This window comes from Petromyzon marinus, chromosome 11 (genome assembly GCF_048934315.1).
Source record: "Petromyzon marinus isolate PM22_M1 ecotype Great Lakes invasive population chromosome 11, UKy_Petmar_22M1.pri1.0, whole genome shotgun sequence".
Taxonomy (NCBI): domain Eukaryota; kingdom Metazoa; phylum Chordata; class Hyperoartia; order Petromyzontiformes; family Petromyzontidae; genus Petromyzon; species Petromyzon marinus.
This window is the reverse complement of record NC_133677.1, coordinates 7448309-7469438: the sequence shown is the minus strand read 5'-3', so window position 1 is coordinate 7469438 and position 21130 is coordinate 7448309. Positions and strand designations below refer to the sequence as shown.

Here is a 21130-nt window from a genome sequence, read left to right as displayed (position 1 = left end):
TAGCACTTGCACGCGAACCGATTTCATCGTTCCATTTCATCAGTGGACATCCTCTCGGGAGAGTTCCCTCCCTTGGCTGCAATTCCCTATCGTTATTCTTGACCCTCTTCCCATCTAGTGACGAGTCAAAGCACACTAACTTTATTAACACTATGTATAACCTCCACATGTTCCTATTTGTCTCTCAGTGCAAATCGGCAACAATCGAGGACCCATAATAGCCATTTTACAGAATAAAATACTTTATTAATAATAAACCACTTTCCAACATACCTCCTTCACCATATTGTGTGACTAAGATCCAATCGATATTTGTCCATGCATAGGTTGTGTTACAAACGCCATACGTCCGATATGAAGGCACTCAATATACAAGTAATTATTTAATCGTTTCATGTTATTGCAGGTCATTTGGCGTGAGTCATCAATTAGAGGGAAGGCTACAATACACTTTTAAATCTAGTTGTACATTGTTAATATTGTGCACTTGCAGAAACTACGCCTACACGTCCATCGAATTTTTAATATTTATATAATTTCTGTGAAAGGATATATTTCCTAAGCAAACGATACTTGTGCTAACGACAATTATAAACATTTTAGGAACATAAGAATATACAGAAATTACTTCAAAAACCAACGGAATGTTCTCCACGCTCGAAACCAACAAAGGAAATTATTGGGAGCCAATAGAAATCTCTCAAAGGACTACATTGGTTGAACTCAAATTGAATTACATTTTTTGGTTTAATGAACAAGCAAGAAATAAAACCAGTGTTTGTACAATATTAAGTCAGGATTGATTTTGCCTCACACTTCCTTTGATTTGTAATTAATCTCATTATAATCATGTCTATCACGTGGAAAGTTTTATTTGAAATGTCATCCATACGAAACATTGAAATGGCAATCGATAAAAAAATTCCATCTGTCTGCATGCCAAAAAAATCAGCTTGTACTTCAAATGACTTTGCTGAAGAGTGAACCGAGTCTGCTTCCACCAATAATAATTTTCACCGGTTTAACCACAAATACAAACCAATAACCTGTACGGTTTCGAAAAAAAAATCCCTCAAGTAACCAAACACGGACTCGCGTACAAAGCATCTCTGACATGCAGCATGAACATGCACGCGCCACGTGGGTTGGGACACGATCTCTTTTGCCAAAAAAGCCAACGCTGTATGAGGAACCTGACGGCAAGTCGAGGAGATGTAATCTCAGTAGATGCATACCGTTTTGTCTGTACCAGCCAAACAAACTTTATTTTGCTCTTACAAGTGTGAGAAAAAACCAAACACTGAAAGTACAAAACGGTAAGGTAGTGAGACAAAGTGAACACACAAAACTATTTCTCATTATTATTAGTGTTTTATGAGATTTCTACTGGCCCCATATGCCAGTCCAGCACTCCAGTGTCTTTTAGACATGTCAAAAACAGCACAATTGCACTCAACCACGCCACCAATTACAGACATATCGTCAGCCTACACTGTAATATACCGTATACGTGTAACAGAAGTATGTTGTTATTTTTTTTATTCATGGAATTCATTTAAATAGCAGTAATGTAAGGTGGAGCCAGTGTATAATTTTTCGTGTGACAAATCTTGCACTTCATTCTTCAAGGCTTTTGTGTAGGAGGCCACTTTACTTAGTAATGAGGCAAAACATTCCAACGTGATCCTCGTTGCTGGGAGAGCAACCGCAATCAGACACACTGGAGGAAATCTCAGCATATGCTTTACAAATTGCATGGGGTGCCAACAGTTAATCCGTAGCGCAACAAAACCAAGGCGGCGCTCAAAACAGTAGTTTAACAAAAACTAATCACCATCAGCATTCGGTGAACTCAGAAAACAGCATATTGGACGTTCTACTAACAGTGCATAATTATCAAGAAAGCCCTTTGGTATATAACATTCCAGGATACAAATAAATTGCATCTGCACGAAGACGTTCACCGACACCCTTTGTCATTATCATTATTACAAGACAGTTACACAATGTGTATTTTTGGGATAGAAAAAAAAAACCTCAATTTCATCAGATACACCAAATTTTGTGAAGACTAAATGCTGAAAGAACGACAGTTTTTATACGTTAATCTTCGTGAGATTTAAACCCACCATTATTGTTTTAATCAAAATTTGCAAGGAAGCAGGATACAGTATTTGAATCTTGGAAGGATGCCGCACACCCGCGCACCGATTTCCCCCGTGAGCATCCATCGTCAGTGGTCGCGCCAGCGTTTTAAAAACTACCCCCCCCCCCCCCACCCAGTGTCTCGCGACATGCGCTGTGAAGGCACCGTTTATAATTGCCAACGCGGCGCGCTGCTCCGCACAGCACGCTTCACAGCGAACTTCGCGGCTGCATCCTCCCACAGCCGATTAGAGAGTCGGGAGCGGCCGTGTGGTCACCACAGGGGCAGGCACACAGAAGATTATCTCACAGAGAGAGGGGGTTTCCAAGGCGCGGAGCCGAGGTAAAGGGAAGGAAGGTACGAAAGAGAGAGAGAGAAACAGGAGCTGTTTGAAGAGTGGCGGAAGAGAGGGGCAGGAGGCTGGTGGCTTTCAAGGGACAGCCGCTCAGCACCTGCAGGGCTCAACCCTATCGCCGTCTCCACTGTACATCTCAGCACCACCTGCACAGCTCGCAGGAGGATTAGGGATGGGTTTGGGGCGCCCCCCCCCCCCCTGTTACTTAACCACGCTCCTTCTTGAACTACTAATTTTACGACATTGCAATGGGAGAGCATTATGCCAAGAGGAGTTTCTCCGTTGAGCTCAACATGCCCTCGATTGTGCTCGCCCGAGAAATTGTGAATTTATAAGCAGAGGCTGAACAAAAAAAAGACTCGCCACCATCATCATTAGCACTGCTTACAACAGAATAACAGTGCAGTAAGCTAGCGTTTTGGGGCAATAGCTCTCTGCTCTGGATAAACACAATTATTGCTTGTTTGTTAAAAGACAGCATTGATGGTGATGGTGGTGAGGTTTTACAGGCCTGGGCTCCTAACACCACTGCCAACGTAGTCCACCGACGTCACACGTCTCTTTCACGTGGACAAATAAAGAAGAGTGACGTGTGGGATGGGTGGCGTCAGAGGGGAACTTCTGCGAGGTCACCACACCCGACCGGCTTTGCGGCCCGCGCCGCGCTCGGGCTGCCGCAGGATGGCGGGGGTTTCCTCAATGACGCGCACCAGCAGGTTGTCGATGTAGTCCTCCATGGCGTGGATGCGCTGCTCTCGGTCCACCAGCTCCGCCTGCTGCCGTGTCAGCAGCTGCACGAGCTCGGCACGCGTCAGGTGCGCATAGGGCCCTTCGTCCTGGCCTCCCTGGCTCTCGCGCATCTCCATCGCCAAGTCCTTTATGCGTTTTTTTTTTTATTTTAAGCCACGGCCGTGGGAGAGAGCAGATAGGGGAGGGGAAAAATGGGTAAGGCGGATGGAGTAGGGGGGGGGGGGGGAACAAGTTTTGTTGATAAGACGGAGCACGACGAATTGCATTGATCGATGTCCAAGACGAATCGCTTTTATGGTCGGGAATGAAATGGTCAATGAAAATCCATCAGTTTAGAGTTATGGCTTGGCTACACCAGAGGCAGTTCAAAACAGAAAAAAATGAAAAGTGTTTAGTGGACAGCTGCAAATGTCAGTTTTATAAACTGCATAATAACAGCGAAAGAAAATGCTATGAAACAACAGTGTGTATCTAATGACAATAAGCAGTGTGTAAATGGTGTTGTTTCCCCTATGATCACCAGTCTGCTTGATACGATCATTTTCCTTTTTTTTATAACTGTAGTCCTGGCAAATTAGCTTACAAATTGTCAGGTGCTGATGGAGTAATTTCTAAACAAAACATGCATCAACACTCTTTGTAATTATTGCTTGTTTGTCAAAAGGCAGCATTAATGTGTTACTTTAATTCGAACGTAGTCTGCGTAAACACCGTTTTATGAAATGCTTCAAAAGTGTTTTTTATTATTATTATTAGATACGATGCACAAATTGTCAGCTTTAAAGCAAACGCACAACAAGAATCGCCATTGAAACACGCAATTAAATGCTCCAAATGTCAAAGCCAAAAATATCAGCCTTTTTGCTGCCACTTAAAAATATTTTAAGCCACGTGACGCTCGTGCTAAAAGACAGCCCGAGGTTAAAAAACGCTCATATTAACGGTTTAGCATAGTTTACCATTATGTTTAAATTGTAACAAAATCCCATGCTTTTATTACGGCAGCGTTGGACTTGCAACTCATCACAGTTGGCTCAAAGTCTGTCAGCTTATCGGGCCATGGACAGCAAATCCAGCCATGTCTCACTAAAACGAACATTCCACGGGGCATTTGGCCTCCCTCACCAAACGTATTCTTGTCTCTTCTCACCTACTACTGCATGTGCCTAAATGCCTCTGAACGATTCGACCAATTTATCTCGTTCCTGGCACTCATGTGAGATATATATATTTTTTTACAATTTGGCCACCAAAGAGTAGCTGCAGGCAAAGCTAGAGAAGAACCATCTCATTATAATTATAACTTGAATTATTACTGAGAGCTCACTTTGCAATTTTCTCACAACTGTTCTGCCTGGTAAATTGCAATGCGGGCCCCCCTACTTTGCACACTGCACGCAAAGGTGTAAACAGAACGAATTTCAAAGGGACTTATTAAACGAACACAACTGTGGATAATATGAACAAAAACCATTTGCAAGTAAATATAGCCAACACAAAAAAAAACTGAGACTTATCATGCACTTCAGTAAAATGTGGGGCTTATTTTTTATCACAGTTGGAATTTATTTGCAAATAATAACCATTAAATGCCACATTGATGACATTCCCTGTCGGTCAATGCAATTGTATTTCTGCAATTAGTACCCAGCTGCACAAATACAAATGCCACTCAACGGGTTGAGAAATAGATTGACTGCAATTTTAAATATAGATTGAAAACTATTAGAAATTTTGATTTAAAGCTTTCGTGACTGCAAGGATTCATATTCTTGGTTCTTTCGGTAAAGTCACGTAGAAGGGAAACAATAAAGATATATTTTTAATTATTTTATTGTTTCTTTAGAAATGTTTTTTTGTGTTTAGTTTGTTGTCCTACCGCACCTCTGATTATCACGGTTAGCTACGTATGGTGCGAAGGAAGTTCAACATGCCTATGTACACAACGATGCATCCATTTACGAATCGATTAATACAGATTCTTAAGCTCATGATACACCCATTGAATCGTGTGCACAATAATCAACGTTTTACGATTCGTACACATTGTACATACAGGGTTTGCATGACCTCTATACCCATTCATGGGATTGTGACCCTGAATCATGATTCATAAAATCATTCGGAGTAGGGGGGTGGTGGTGAATCATGATACTCCTAGCCTACAGCCACAGGGCATTTAAGTCCATACGCAGGACTGCCTTGTTGGGCCACTGCCCAGTCTGTCCATTAAGAGGCAGAAAACCTTTTCATTGCCGAAGGCCAAATAGGACTTTCAAAAACCTATGATGGGCCATACATTAACACGGACCTCAGTCACTCTTGTGCTCAATTAGTGTGGCTACAATGTTTGCAGGTTGGATAAATAGTTTGTGGACCGTTTCCATGTGGTAGACCATGGGCCGTAAAGCCATTAAGTCGCAGGCCCTATTGCCGTATGTTACCCTACCCCTGGAACACACGGTCCCTTGTCCATCAGAGTTTACGGCCCGAATGCCACCGCCGTGCGTGGCCCCACTCACCTTGTCATTCATCAGTAAGCCGCTGGGCACCGCCGGTGCCGGCCGCTTGCCTTGGTTTCTTGGCTCCCTCGGGGCTGCAACAGGGCTGGAGTTGGAGGGCAGTTCCACTGCCCTGATTCGCATGGGCTTGATGGGGTGTGGTGTGCTGGTTTTGCAGCAGGGTGGGTGAAATCAACAAAACGTTAAAGAGAAACAACATAGGGCACACAATCAAAGCGATCACGTTTTAATGCAGCCAGCGAAAAAGGATCAGGCATGTAATGATGCGTCAATTAATCACCGAGCAAATTATCACAATACATGCATCGAATCGTGTGTATGAGAATCGATGTGTTATCATTCAGGCAGATTACATGCTAATGGCATGCAATTGCTACCTTGAGGCTAAAAGAGCAAATATAACTGTGTAAATAATAACGTATAAGAGATAAATCAAATAACTGATAGTTGAATGTAATCACAACGACAAAAGAATTGTGACAATTCATCGAATCGCACGGAGAAAATCGTTACATGAATAAAAAAATATTGATATCACTCCAAGATCACTTTTATATTCGATTTCCCAAAAAAATCCCCCAAAACAAGTAAAGAAAAACAGTTGGAATAACGAATAACTACCATCAGCAAAATTCTGGACAGGGGGAAAAAATGTTAGTAAAACCCAAGAAGTAATCAAGAGATGAAAACAAGGGAGCAGAGAGAAAGAGTGTGCGGAGGATGGCGATGACAGGCGGAGCGATGCAGAGATTTGTGCAGTGTCAACTTCACACCACAGCCGGCCAGCGAAAAGCCTCCCCCCCCCTCCCTATCAGCTGCGGCTATTGTAAAACACCAAAAGTGTCAAAACAGGGCGAGCACGTGCCTGCCCACCACACCCGGGAGCTCGTCATTTGCAATTCCACAGACAATAAGTCCCCCTCCATTCACTGCCACGTGCCATGTGGATTGGAGACACAAGGGGACTTGAGTTTGGTAATAGCCGAACAGTGTTCGACTGGCTTCTTCAATTACTGCTTTACCTATTTTCTGAAAGGGCTGTCCCCGTATTGCACCCGAGGGCAGGTAGATTGCCGGGTGAGTTTACATGAGTTTGCCACGTGCCGTTTCCAATTGCCCTTTGATGCGGCACGTCATTGTGTACTAATACAGCATCTGCCACCTGGTGCACAATGCCTTGTTGCCTAAAAATGTTATTAATCCACGTAACCTGGTTAAGTGTTATGATAATTATAATTTTGCCACTCCCGAGTGCATAAAATGACAGAGTGCCCCGTACGAGTTTGGTAAACATGCTCTTGTTTTGTCAACTTTTTCTGAATTATATTTACATATAGACGGCCGACACCGACGGCAGTTGGCTGATTAAATGCTTGATTAATGCCTTGAGCCCCAAGGGCTCACAAATACAATGACCACAGAAGCACTGATGTGCAAAGCAAGCAGCTTAGAGGCGCACCCAAGCCCTGCTTGTTAGTAACATGACCTGATTTGTCCCTAGGAGACCCATATGTCTCACCTGTTCCGACTGTTGATGTCTGCCAGGTGTACTCGTGCTACGCTGGCTGCTTGGGCCTCACCCTCGGACTCACAGTGGGGTTCAGAAGCTACAGGAGCAGCACCAGATTTAGGAGCAGACTTGTGGTCCAAAGCAGGAAAAATGTCAGCCGAGGACTCGGAGGTTGAGACATTAAAGCAAGCGGCAGTATTGGACAAAGGTGAGCTGGAGGCTGCTGGAGGAAATTTGTTGCTTGTGCCGAATTGGTCTTTGGTGCCGCCCCACAGATTATCCTTTGCAGAAAAAATGCCAGCAGGCGATGGAGCCGGCTCCGTTTTTTCCCCAAAGGTTGCTGTAATCACGTCGTCCATGTCGTCTTCGTCAAGAACCAGAACCTTTAGCGTTTTCTTGGTGTTGGCTTCAGGGTCTGCGGGGCTCTGCTTTGGTACTGGAGGGCAAGAGGCAACTAGTGGCTGGGTGGGTTTGGAATCCGTCAGCGGCACACGGGCTGATGCCTGTGGAAAGCCTTTTGTTTTACCTCCTTCGGGAGTGGGGCTCCAGACAAGGGCCTCTACCTTCTGCGTAGGCAGTGACTGTGCTGGGCTCTTGTCCTCAGTGATGGGAGGCCGTGATGCCACAGAGGGTTTACTACTTTCCTCAACAACATTGCGGAGGGTCTTAGGCTTGGGTTCAGCTTCTTCACGGTGGGATTTAGTGGAAGCCTTCTTCTGCTGTACATCATCTTCAGGTCTTTCAAAAGGAGAAAGCGTAGGGTCTTCTTTTGGGCGATTTTTTGTAGAAGACTGAACAGATGACATCACTTCAACAGAGTATGATGGCAGTGTTTTGGTAAAGCTCTTCTCACTGAATGGTGGACTTGGCTCAGCACTCCAAGGATCTAGACCTTCTTTTAAATCGTCAAACTCCTCTGATTTCAATCGAAGCACCATCTTAGCTGCAGATGTCTTACTTTGTGCCAAAGGTTTTGGCATTTCTTCTTTATGACTAGACAGTTCAATTGAATCTGTTGTAGGTTCAGTCTGCCAATTGGCTATGTTTCTGGTTTCTTTTAAACCCAATATTTGACTATCTTTGACTAAAGGCTTCACAGATGTGGAAGAGGACTTTTGTGCGATATCTGGCACATTTGCGACACTTTGTTCAATAATGGGTTGGCGATCCTTCACACTTTCCAGCTGAAAGCCTTCACTCAAGTCACTGGACTCATCTTCCACCTTGTTAACGGGAGATTTTTCACTTTTCTCCAAGTGTCCAGGTGTTTTCACTTTTGAATCGAATGTCTCAATTGCATATTTTACAGGTTCACTTTGGTCCTGACTCATGGTTTTGGTGGGCTCCACCAACAGATTATTTCTCTCTCGATCAAACTTAGGCTGAGAAGATACATCCTCAATACGTGAAATTGATTCTGTGCTTAAAGTTACAGTTTCTTCTTGAGGCTCTAGCATCTTAATGTCACCACATTTTTTTTCATCATCATCATCGCTCAGTTCCTTTACATATCGACTTTCTGACTCCTGGAGAAGATCACCAAAGCCTAAGGTTTTGGTTAAAGACATGTGGTCTGCAGACTGTATTGATGCAGATATGCTTCCCAAAGAAAAATGCTCTTCTGTCTTTGTAGGAGTTGGGCTGGTATTACTGCTAGGAGGTGATGACTTTGAAAATAACTCCACAGGAATAGTTTTTACATCATTATCGTCATCATCATCTGCTACAAACATATGCCCTGTAGACTTCACTGATGTAGATATGCTTTCGAAAGAAAAAGGCTCTGCTGTTTTGGCAGGAGTTGGGCTGGCATTACTGCTAGGAGGTGACTTCTTCGAAAATAATTCCACAGGACTAGTTTTTACATATTCATTTTCTTCGTCTACAAAACCACTGGGATCATCTACAGCTGGGAACGCAACACTGCTCTTTCCTATATGGAAGGGTGATTCAACTGGAACAGAAGGTATTTTAAAATCATCATCAATATTTTCGCTGAATGTTTTAAATTCTGCATCTGCATTTTGGTCTACACTCTTCTTGGGCTCAACGTCAAATGCAGTCTTCTCTGGCAGAGGCAAAACACCTCTCAACACACGATCAGAGGGAGGTTTAACAAGTGGCCCAAGATCAGCTGCTGGAGTGACCACCTCGAATGTCTGGGGCAGAATCACTTCCGTTTTGTCCTCTGGTTTGATCCTCCGTGGTGGAACTGGAGGAGGAACCGCTGTGTCCGGAGTGCTGTGGCTTTCCGGCTCCTGTGCTCGTGGTTTCCTTGCTACTGGTTTTGGTGGTTCCACATCTTGTTCAGCTTCCAAGTCCACCAGAGGAGTTTTCTTCAAGACACGTGTGCTCTTGCCAGACTTCTCTTCAGCTGCCACAGGCTCAACAAAAGGCTCCCTTGGAGGATCTTTCCGCCCCACATGTTTCTCTTCAACTTTCGCAACCTCAATGTTTTGAATTGAAGTAGCTTCTTCGTCAATAGTGGATGGCGGCGACTGATCTGCTTGACCGCGTCGAGAACCCATAAGGGCCTTTACCAGTTGAGAAGAAGCTGACCTATCAATGCGTTTGAAAGTCGGTTCTTCCCCTTCCCCCGAACGTTCAAGACTGCCAGGAGAATGTTGCCTGTCAGGCGTCATATCTAGACCTACTTTGTCGGATGCTTGCGAGGTGCGAGCAGGGTGCAGCTTATCAAAGACAGCAGGAGGAGATGATAAGGAGGAGTTGAAAGTAGGAAAGGAGGCACTGAGGGAGGGAACTGGGTTGATTTCAGCCTTAGGAGACATGTTCCGTCTGCAGGGAGAACAAACGAGACGCTCCCTTAGTCTAACCGGATTGCGCCGCAACAATCCTACAATGTACGCTTGAACTTACACGTTACGAATTAGAACTGCAAAGCAATTAAATTGAATGGAAATGCATTTTGTGTTCTACATGCTGTGTAAAATGCAGTGTAGATGATCGGAAAAGTTATCTCCTAATTGTCTTAAAGTGTATTATATTGTACTCAAGTCCAAATGGCAGACTTCTGGGAAAGCAAAACTTGTTTCTTCAAGACGTAAGCTTCCGAGGGAGAAAAAGTTACGCTGCACAAGACGGATGACAAAACAAGAGCAGTTCCTCATCAAATGCAGAGCTACACGAAGGTGCTCGTAATTCTTTTAAATTATAAACGCCGCCGCAGTCAAAATGACAGACTGCCCAAAACGGCGAGCGACACATGGCAAAATCGCCTTAGGACATGCACGGAGGATTTATTCCAATTTACACTTCGCAGAGTGTGAATAAACTCATTTTACATCAAAATCAAAACACGCCGAAAAACGTATCCTTCATTTTAAAGCAGCTTGTTGTTGACCTGAAAAATGGCAGCAGTAAAACCAACAAAATTCGGGAGGGAGGGGAGGAACTGGGGGGGGGGGGGGGGGGGGCGCGGGTGGTGGTGTAGTGGTGGGGCCCCCCCCAGACAGCTTTCACCGGCGCAGGGACGGCACTCACCCTGGCTTCGTCACAGTTTCCGTGTCATTGCCCTCCATGGTGAATGGGTTAACCGCCACGCTCGGCCTTGGGCTTTCCCGCGTCGCCACCTCCTCTGCCGGGTGCTTTGTGGCGGCCGGCGAGCTCTCGGCGGCAGACTCTGCCTTGCTGTCGGGCGTCGAGAAGAAAGGCAGCTTGAGCTTCTTGCCCGACTCTTTCTTGGGCTGTTCCGCATCCGCGTGCTTGGGCTGCTCGGGAACCTTGGACGGTTTGCTGGACGACTTGGTGAGGCTCGACAGGGAGAACCCTGAAGAGTGACTTTTCTTTTCCTCCGATTTTTTTGCTGCGGGAGAAACAGATGCCCCAAAGGGTTTTTTTTTTCTCATTCTCCCTCCTGTTCTTTGTTTGAATTGCGGTCAACAAGAACAAACCACTTATGAGTGTTCGGAACACTGATGTGTACGGAAATGTAGGCCTGTGTTATAATAACATCAATTAGCCAATGTATCTAGTCGCAAAAATACACGTAACTTTTCTCAAAAGAACAATTTGACATGATATACCATTACAAACCTGAGATAGTGAAAGTCAGTTTGCGTGTATTAGTTGGCAATCAAGAAATGACGCATCAATTACAAATTATTGTTATGCTGACAATAAATGCACTGAAGTGTAAGAATGATAAAGATTTTCGATTTAACACGCAGGCTTTCACGACCAATATCATCCACAATAAAGGTTTTTTGGGTTATATCGCACATATATAAATGTTGTGTCATTAAACCCGCCACCACCCGACAGCCAATAAGTAAGCTGTCACGTAAATAGAACATGCCAATTAATTACTCGTACAGCACACCGGTGTGTTGGAGAGCCAAGCCACAACATTTACAATCCGATGACGACGTTCCGTCAGTAATTACAACTAGCTTCATCAGGCGACAGCCAGATTTGTGGAGAAGTCCTCCTGTTTCGTTCCTTAAATAGAGGGCTAGATGTGATGACAACACTTGTGCGCTCTTCGTATGTAAAGTCGGGGGGTTGAATCAACGTACATTATGCATGCGCATTATGCGAGTCCATTAATCTTGTACTTCTTTGTCCATTGTGCCTACTAAAAGAGCCTTACCAACGGTAATCCCTATTGAAGTATGGTTGGCCTGTATAGGCATGCAATTAAACGCCTATCTGAATGCAAAGTCACACCATGACCCCACCCAGAAATACGCTCTCATCAAGACGCTCATTCATTGAGCTAAGAAAGTGTCAGATGGTGATAGTCTGAGAAGTGAAATTAAACATGTTAGAGAAGCCCTGCAATTGAACGGTTACAATGATGTATAAATCAACAGGGCATTGAATGTCAAAACCAAATCAAGTAACACGAGCGTTGAAACGGACAAAGTAATTAAAGCTATTAAAATACCGTACATTGCGGGAGTAACTGATAAACTAGCCAGATGTTTAGAAAAACAAAACATCCGAGTCAGATTTGGCACGGTACATAAAATACATTAATTAATATCTGGTACAAAAGATGTAATACCGAAGCTATCAACAGAAGGTGTGTACCGGATTAATTGCACTTGTGGCAAATGCTATGTTGGGCAAACAGGATCAATGATCACCACGAGACCAAAGAACCCCAACGAAATATTAAATACCCCCAGTCGCAGAACATATGTGCCAAGAAGGACACTCAAATAATTTTTATAATGTTGAAGTTCTGTGCAAAACTAGTTACTACTGGGCAAGACTAATTAGAGAATCTATCGAAATTGAGAGATATAAATATTATTATAACTGTTCGGATAGCTACAGACTTAGTGCGGCTTGGAAGCGAATCATCAAATTAACCTTATGGCGGGATGCCAGGGTCCCATAAGCCCTGGCTCTCGTATAAACTGCGTTGCGACGTCATTATATCTGTTGAAGGCAAACGATACGGCAACCTCCTCCTCGCGACGAGCTCTACACGATGCGCTAATCAAAGTTTTGTTTCTTCTGCGCATTCGTCTTCGCTGCGCTTGGACGACATGACAACAGAACGATCCGCGCCAAGCGAGTCGCAGCGTTTATGCGCGCGGTGGGACGGAGTCGCCAAAAATAAATAAGCTACGATTATGACTTCCGTTTATTCGGGAGGTTCAATTAATACAATGTTTAAATGCATGCCTATACAGGCCAACGATACTTCAATAGGGATTACCGTTGGTACGGCTATTTTAGTACACACAATGGACAGGAAGTACAAGATCAAAGGGCTCGTATAATGTGCATGCATAATGTACGTTGATTCATGAATCCGCCCCCACTTCGCGCAAGAAGAGCGCACAAGTGTTGTCATCACATCTAGCCCTCTATATAAGGAACGAAACAGGAGGACTTCTCCACAAATCTGGCTGTCGCCTGATGAAGCTAGTTGTAATTACTGGCGAAACGTCGTACTCAGATTGTAAATGTTGTGGCTTGCCTCTCCAACACACCGGTGTGCTGTACGAGTAACGAATTGGCACGTTCTGTTTACGTGACAAACCTTACTAATTGGCTGTGTCGAGTGGTGGCGGGTTTAACAACACATTTATATATTTATGCGATCTAACCCTAAAAACCTGTATTATGGATTTTCGATTTGTAGACATTGCACGTAAAATGCTTTTGACCCCTGCAACCACTGGAGGTGCTACACTGACTCTTTTAATACTTGAATCAATGTTGCTATGTATTGTGATAATTAATCAAATCGCAACAGCTTAAGTATTTTCTCTCAGACTAACTAGCCGGCTTACAAATGTCTTCCTTCTAAGCTCCATGAAATTATTTACCATCTAGAGTACACCTATATTATATGTACATGTATAGCACTTTGTCAATCCACTTCTAAATGAGGGCTTCCCCATGCCATGGGCGTCATGGAAATTATTTGACCATTAATTCACCACGCTGGTCAGTGCATGTTGGTGAAGGGGAGCTCCATAGATGCGGAAGCATAGAAGTATAGCACAACAACCGATTATGCTCTACTGCCCTCTAATGTCCATCATATAGCCTGCCAGCCTATGACAACCGTGGTCACCCATCCCATTGGGGATTGTGCTTGGATGGACAAGCACGAGTTCGGGTGCATTCCAGGTGATTTGCTCACAGGTAATACAATGCACACATACAGTAAAAAAAGTTAAACAATCACCGGGGGCTGAAGACACAGACCCTGAAGGGGGCGACTTCTCCTGAAAGGGGTTTTTGTGTTCCGGGTCGTCTGCCCCCTTCTTGTCGGAGAAGGGGTTCGCGTCCCGCAGGTCGTCGCTCCCAAACGGGTTACTGCCGCCGCTGCTGGTGCTCTTCTTGCTTTTCCCCGGCAGGCCTTCTCGGTTACCCTCCTCCTCCTCGATGCCCGTGAGCGACACGTGCCGGCGGTGAGTGGACTGCACTTCGGCGGAGGCCAGGGGAGAAGTGCTCAGCCCGGCAGTGTTCGAAGGGTGCGGTTCGGTGTTAGACTTGGAAGGGCCTGGGGACCCATCTAATGAGCCAGACGGATACACGCACGCACTCATAATGCTAAGCCATCGGAACTTATTCAAGTCTGTCGTCGGGTTATGTTACGTGTTAAGCATTTCTTTGCTCTCGCTTTGCCATGCACTACCAGGAGCATCTTCAGTTCTCCCACACCAAATTAATGCTCAGGTAAATTATTCAAAATGTTATCTGTTAATGCCACACAAATGAGACAATTAATTACGGGTATGTTCAATCCCTGAAAATGCCCATGGTAGTTTGTAGTGGATAGAAGCACTCGACAAGGCCTAATCAAGAAGATCAAGCTTGGGTTGAGCGGATACAGAATCCTATGGGCTCCATAGGCAGAACATTGTAATAATCTTATTTTCACATTAACTGAGAAAAATTTAAAGTTTTACAAATTACAAATACTCAGGCACTGTGTAGTATTAGCTTGCAATAAGGCAACGTTTATCCAAATGAGTACTTCAGAACAACAATTAAAAAAACTTTTTAATGGAAATATTTTTTAAAAATGCTATTGAAATTAGTTTTAACGCGTATATTTTTCTCAGCTATGAATGCATGCATCAAACAGTGTTTCTCTCCTTTGTAGTCTCTCTGTTGAACCAATAATGATTCAGACCACACTCTTAATAAGGGAAACTTAATCTATCGCACGGCATATTTTAATAGTAATAATTATATATTAAAAACTCAGATTAAAGTTTGTAATTTAATTCTGGTTTAATCATGATTGTTCTCAGTCTCACAATTTATGAAATAGTAAAATATTTTCCTTGTTATCAATTATCGCTATTACACACTGTCACGCTGCTACAAGGGAGGTTATTGGATTTCTCTTTTAATGTAGATGTTTTGATGTGGGCTGTAATGAATTAAGCAATTAATGTAAAACACATCAACTAGGCCAGTTAATGCTCCGTTTGTCATTTCGTATGAACAATAAATTATTTTATAATGTTCTACCAATGTGGGCAATGTTAGAAAAATATGACCTAAATATAGTGATTAATTTTGAAGCCATTTTAAGTTTAATCTGGCAACTATGCTGTAAAACAGAAGCAAATGAAGTGATCATTTTTCTCATCAGAATAATTAAAAATTTAAAGAATTTGATAACAGATACCACATCACAAATTAAACTGAAATTGTTTTATATTTTTTACAAACTTTTTTAACGAGTGGATCGCCACTCAACTTGGGTTGCAGTGAGCACAAATCACCCTCAGCTGAACTTATGAGTAAGGTTCAAAAAGTTACAATTATAAAACTATATGAAGGCCATACAAGCCTAACTATCAGGTACATTTTCAAGGCTGTTCATTGTTCACAATGTACGAGTTTCTTCTTAATGCTACCAAAATAAGACAATGAATTAAGGGGTCAAGATTTCTTGTAAAGCTGGGACTGACTTGAGACCCATAATAAAAAGTTTAGAGCCATAAGCAAGTTCCACATAAACCCGCATAAAAAAGTAACTTTGTTTAATAATTGAGCTTAGTTAATAAATTATTCTAAACACCAAAGAAAATTGGAACGTTAAAAAATTCCACAAAGGGGGTTGTTATCTCGTGAACATGCCTATTTTCTCATCATCAAGTAAGCTGCGTGCAAAATGGGGTGGCTTTAAATAACCCAAAAAGCCCAAAAACTGAAGTTCAAGCAGGCTCTGAAAGCAACACTAGAACTATTTTTAAAGAATAAACCGTAGTCAGTGGGAAAGTGGTAGAGGCGCAGTGGTTAGACCACTGTGGCTAAAACCCGGTGACCCGAGTTCTATTCCACACCATAGCGAACATCAGTGGTGCACGCGATGCCTGAATTGGTCCAGGGTATACCTTCCTCTTGACCAATCAGCACGGACCATTGCGGAAAAGCATGGTCACACATAACCCTAACAACAGGCACTGGGACACTTCCATCCAGCAGTGGATTGAAAAGGAGCTGTATTAGAGACAGAATGTTACCCACTATCTATTGCGACATCACAACAGGGGTATGCATTCGTAAAATAAAACACATGCAGCTGTTGCACATGGCAATCCAGAAAGGAAAATAGCAACATCCACTCCTTAAAACGTGGCAAGAAAACCAAACAAAAAACCCGTGCTTACCGGGGCTGTCGGCCAGATTAGGGTTGCTGCCTCCGACAGAATCTGAGTCAGAGTTGACGGAGGCAGTGCCACTGCTCTCCCGACGGCCGTGGTGGCGAAACGGAGAGAGGGAGGCCAGGCTGCCGAGCCCCTTGCTCGTGGGGAGAGTAAGCATCGACTGGGACACAGAGCCCTTCTGCATGCTTGACCTGTCGTGCGTGTACACACAAATGCGCGTGCACAAGTGCGCACCCGGGGAATGGTCATCACAACTCGTGCTGTTCCACACCACTGCGCCGTCAAACACATTCCTATTACTAACAACCTGCACGTCCACTCGTCCCACTTAAAAGCGGGGGTGGTGGCTGGAATCAATGCCTGTGACAGGGATAGTGAATCTTAATGAGAACGTAGCAATTAAGTCCGTGAAACACACATCTGCAGGGCAGTGAGGTGTCTGTAGGAATTAGGTTGTATCAAGTGTTTTTTTAGGATCAGTATTGCGCAGGCTTTGAGTGTTCTTTGCTTGTATTCATGGGTTATTCTCTAGGCACTAATGCTTTTCTAACCACAAAGAATACTCGAGAGGGGTATCAGGAAAACATCTCAATGCAGAAAACTTATGAAAATTAGTCTTAAGACTCAATGATGATTTCCAAGGTAAAGACAAGATTGGTACCAAAAATCTACTCTCCTCATCAAAATAATGGCAATCAACCCCTATGTAACTTTTCCCCCCACAGGATTTGAGAAGAGGTACATGATGAAGTAACGGAAGTGAAGGATGAAGCAACAGTACAAGACTACCTCAACTCGGCATAATAAAATCACGAGCTTCAACGGCACCTTTGGTGCAGTCACGTGTACATGGCAATTCATCCTTTTACTATTTTCAATTTTCTGGTTAAAAGTGGAATGATGGACTAACATTGTTCAAGTACAGCAATAGTCGTAAGATGATGATGATAAAGAATACAATGATCTTTTATTAAATTAATAAAAGTATGATGATTTTTTTTATTAATTGAAATTTGGCCACACGTCAAGAGGTGCAAGTTTTTGCACAATCTCGAGGTCAGGTCAAATCCTTGCATCGAGAAAGAGGATTTTTTCTTGTTTTCGTTGCACTGGCCATACTTATTTAAGTTTGACATACAAGTGGAATGACAAACACAAACATATTAGTAAACCAACAGCAGCAGGGTGTGCCAAGGGTGGAGCGAGGGTAGAATAGTTCTCGCAACGTGCTATGAATCCGATAACCGGAGTTCAACTCTCAGTGAAAGCTAAAATCAGTGGCGATTGACTGATATCGGAACCAGTCAAGAGTGATCCCTTCTTCAACGCGCACGAAACAAGTATGCGCAAACAAACCCTCACGACCCATCAATAGGGAGTGAGGAGGCTTTCAACTAGTAGAGGATTAATTATTTGCCGTAAATCATTAAGATGTTCCCATTTACAAGGCAAGTGCCTCCTGAAAGACAGAGGGAGGAGGCATGAAGACCCACTTGGAAAACAGGGTCAGGGTTTTGGTCTTCTTCTTCTTCTGCTCAACGTCAGGTGCATGCCCCTCCTCGTCGCTGTCCATCGCGGCCGAAGACGACACGACCGCCGAGGAGGACTCGTAGCCGCCCTTGGAGCCTTCCTTCTTCTTGCCGGACACCTTGTCACGCAGCTTGCCGAACGGCGTGCGCTTCTTGTCCTTGAGCGACAGGTCGAACATGCTGGCCGTCAAGTTGTTGCGCATGTACTGGATGTTGACCTCGAGCTCGCCGCGCTCTTTCTCCTTCTTGCCGGGCTTCGACTCCAACTTGTACCACCTTGAAGGCACGGGTGAATGCACAAAAAAACAAAAACAGAGATCACGATTCCCCCGTGTTACCTTTTTTTTTTTTTACGGACTGTTGTGGCATGTGCTGTCACAGCAAGCCCCGGCGAAAGGCTTGCATGGCGAATGAGGGCGCGGTGTGGCCAGCATCCGCCCAGTTGTCTTTGTCTTCCCAGCGCTGATGTTTACAAACAGCAGCAGGTACTCATGTAAGGATGAGTGGACATAGGGAGCCCCCACTTAACAAAAAAACAGTTCAAACATTGTCCACTAATGTTGGCCGTGGCTGGGAATGGAACTCGGGTCAGGGGATTTGTTGCTGTATGGGTGCATGCACAAAAATCCAAAACAACACAAACATGCGCGTATGTTCAATACGTTTGTAATGATGCCTTGATTCATTTCTTAACTAGATTAATATTGCATGTAAATGTGACTGCTATAGACACACAATAAAAACTAATGTTCATTCACTTAATCACGAGAAAGGTGGATTATGACATTTCTAGTAAAAATGCATCCATTAGGATCGATTGTGATGGCAATAAATGTATGTGTGTACCACTTGTTCTGGATATATTCTAATGATATACAAATTATATGCATATTATGTTCAGTAATGGCACAAAAAAAATCTATGAATACAGAAACATTCTGAAACGATACAAGATGGCAAAAACAAGACAAAGAAGAATCAATACTTCAACTGAACCATGATTTGAATTGTGACAATGTTTTGTCGATTGCACACACACACACGAATTCAGCTGACAATCAACCAAAACAAGCAGCATTGGGACCATGGCACAATTACCCAATAGATATTGTTGATGTAAAAAAAACTTCTTAAATATGCATTATTAAGTGCATTGGTGACTTTACTTCAGCACCACTCCTGTCAGCGAGCACCTATCAGAAACAGCATTACATACAATGGAGTGGGTTGAGTGGTAGAGCCAACAAACACCACCTTTGGTGCTTGTCTTCCCAGTGCTGATGTTGATACATGGCACTAAGTACACATTTTAGGCTGAATTGACTTGGTTGAGGGACAGGCCAAATTTATATTCCAATAGCTATAGGTGGCCAGGAATAAACGCAATGATTCTGGAATTGTAATATAGTGTGCTAACCACTACACCACTGCTGCCCCAAAATATAAAGACAAAGATCTCCCCTCTAGCCTTAACAAACTGTTGGGGAAAGTGCTGTTAGTGAACACCTATGAAGGCCGGCACAGCACACGATGGGGCGGGTGGCCAGCACCACGCCTGGCCAATTTTGTCTCCCCAGTGGCGATGTTTACACATACACAAGGTACTCATTTGAGGTTGAGTTGACCATGGGAAGGCTTACGACCGATTCAAATAATCGTCACTAGTGTTGACCGTGAGTGGGAATTGAACTTGGGTCGCCAGGTTCGTGGCACAGCACGCTAAATGCTACACTTCCGCTTCCCACTGCTGCAACCCCATTCACACACATACGTACATATTCTCACACCTGTTCGAACAAATATTTTTTTAAAAAACCAGACCGGATTAAGTAAATGTCACATGGCACGCGCATAACGAGTGTATGAGTAACACAATGTATTGCGGCATAACTCATTGTCAATTATTGCTTTTTATAGCGCAGGCTGTGACGGCCTTTGTCCTTAAATGTGACACTGTCGACGTAACAAAATTACAGGCGCAAAGATTCCCTCCTCCCTTCCCCGCCACTTACAGAGAGGGAAAAAAGTATTTGATCCCCTGCTGATTTTGTACGTTCGCACACTGACAAAGAAATGATCGGTCTATAATTTTAATGGTAGGTTTATTTGACCAGTGAGAGACAGAATAACAACAAAATCCAGAAAAACGCATGTCAGAAATGTTATAAAATGATTTGCATTTTAATGAGGGAAATAAGTATTTTGACCCCTCTGCAAAACGTGACTTAGTACTTGGTGGCAAAACCCTTGATGGCAATCACAGAGGTCAGACGTTTCTTGTAGTTGGCCACCAGGTTTGCACACATCTCAGGAGGGATTTTGTCCCACTCCTCTTTGCAGATCTTCTCCAAGTCATTAAGGTTTCGAGGCTGACGTTTGGCAACTCGAACCTTCAGCTCCCTCCACAGATTTTCTACGGGATTAAGGTCTGGAGACTGGCTAGGCCACTCCAGGATCTTAATGTGCGTCTTCTTGAGCCACTCCTTTGTTGCCTTGGCCGTGTGTTTTGGGTCATTGTCATGCTGGAATACCCATCCACGACACATTTTCAATGCCCTGGCTGAGGGAAGGAGGTTCTCACCCAAGATTTGACGGTACATGGCCCCGTCCATCGTCCCTTTGATGCGGTGAAGTTGTCCTGTCCCCTTAACAGAAAAAACCCCCAAAGCATAATGTTTCCACCTCCATGTTTGATGGTGGGGATGGTGTTCTTGGGGTCATAGGCAGCATTCCTCCTCCTCCAAACACGGCGAGTTGAGTTGATGCCAAAGAGCTCCATTTTGGTCTCATCTGACCACAACACTTTCACCCAGTTGTCCTCTGAATCATTCAGACGTTCATTGGCAAACTTCAGACGGGCATGTATGTGTGCTTTCTTGAGTAGGAGGACCTTGCGGGCGCTGCAGGATTTCAGTCCTTCACGGCGTAGTGTGTTACCAATTGTTTTCTTGGTGACTATGGTCCCAGCTGACTTGAGATGATTAACAAGATCCTCCCATGTAGTTCTGGGCTGATTCCTCACTGTTCTCATGATCATTGCAACTCCACGAGGTGAGATGTTGCATGGAGCCCCAGGCCGAGGGAGATTGACAGTTCTTTTGTGTTTCTCCGAATAATCGCACCAACTGTTGTCATCTTCTCACCAAGCTGCTTGGCAATGGTCTTGTAGCCCATTCCAGCCTTGTGTAGGTCTACAATCTTGTCC

At 43.9% G+C, this 21130-nt stretch overlaps 1 protein-coding gene across 1 annotated transcript in view; it reads right to left on the bottom strand.

The window, feature by feature from the left end:
* Nucleotides 1-220: 220 nt before the first annotated feature.
* Nucleotides 221-21130, bottom strand: part of LOC116941277 (uncharacterized) — a 31587-nt gene continuing 10677 nt past the window's right edge. Inside the window, exons 2-8 of the mRNA XM_032952151.2 lie at nucleotides 17890-18201; nucleotides 16400-16587; nucleotides 13954-14283; nucleotides 10785-11106; nucleotides 7293-10079; nucleotides 5774-5918; nucleotides 221-3376 (exon numbers count right to left, since the gene is read on the bottom strand). Of these exons, the coding sequence (XP_032808042.2) occupies nucleotides 3131-3376; nucleotides 5774-5918; nucleotides 7293-10079; nucleotides 10785-11106; nucleotides 13954-14283; nucleotides 16400-16587; nucleotides 17890-18201 (4330 nt within the window). The 3' untranslated portion in view covers nucleotides 221-3130. The remainder of the gene's footprint in view (nucleotides 3377-5773; nucleotides 5919-7292; nucleotides 10080-10784; nucleotides 11107-13953; nucleotides 14284-16399; nucleotides 16588-17889; nucleotides 18202-21130) is intronic.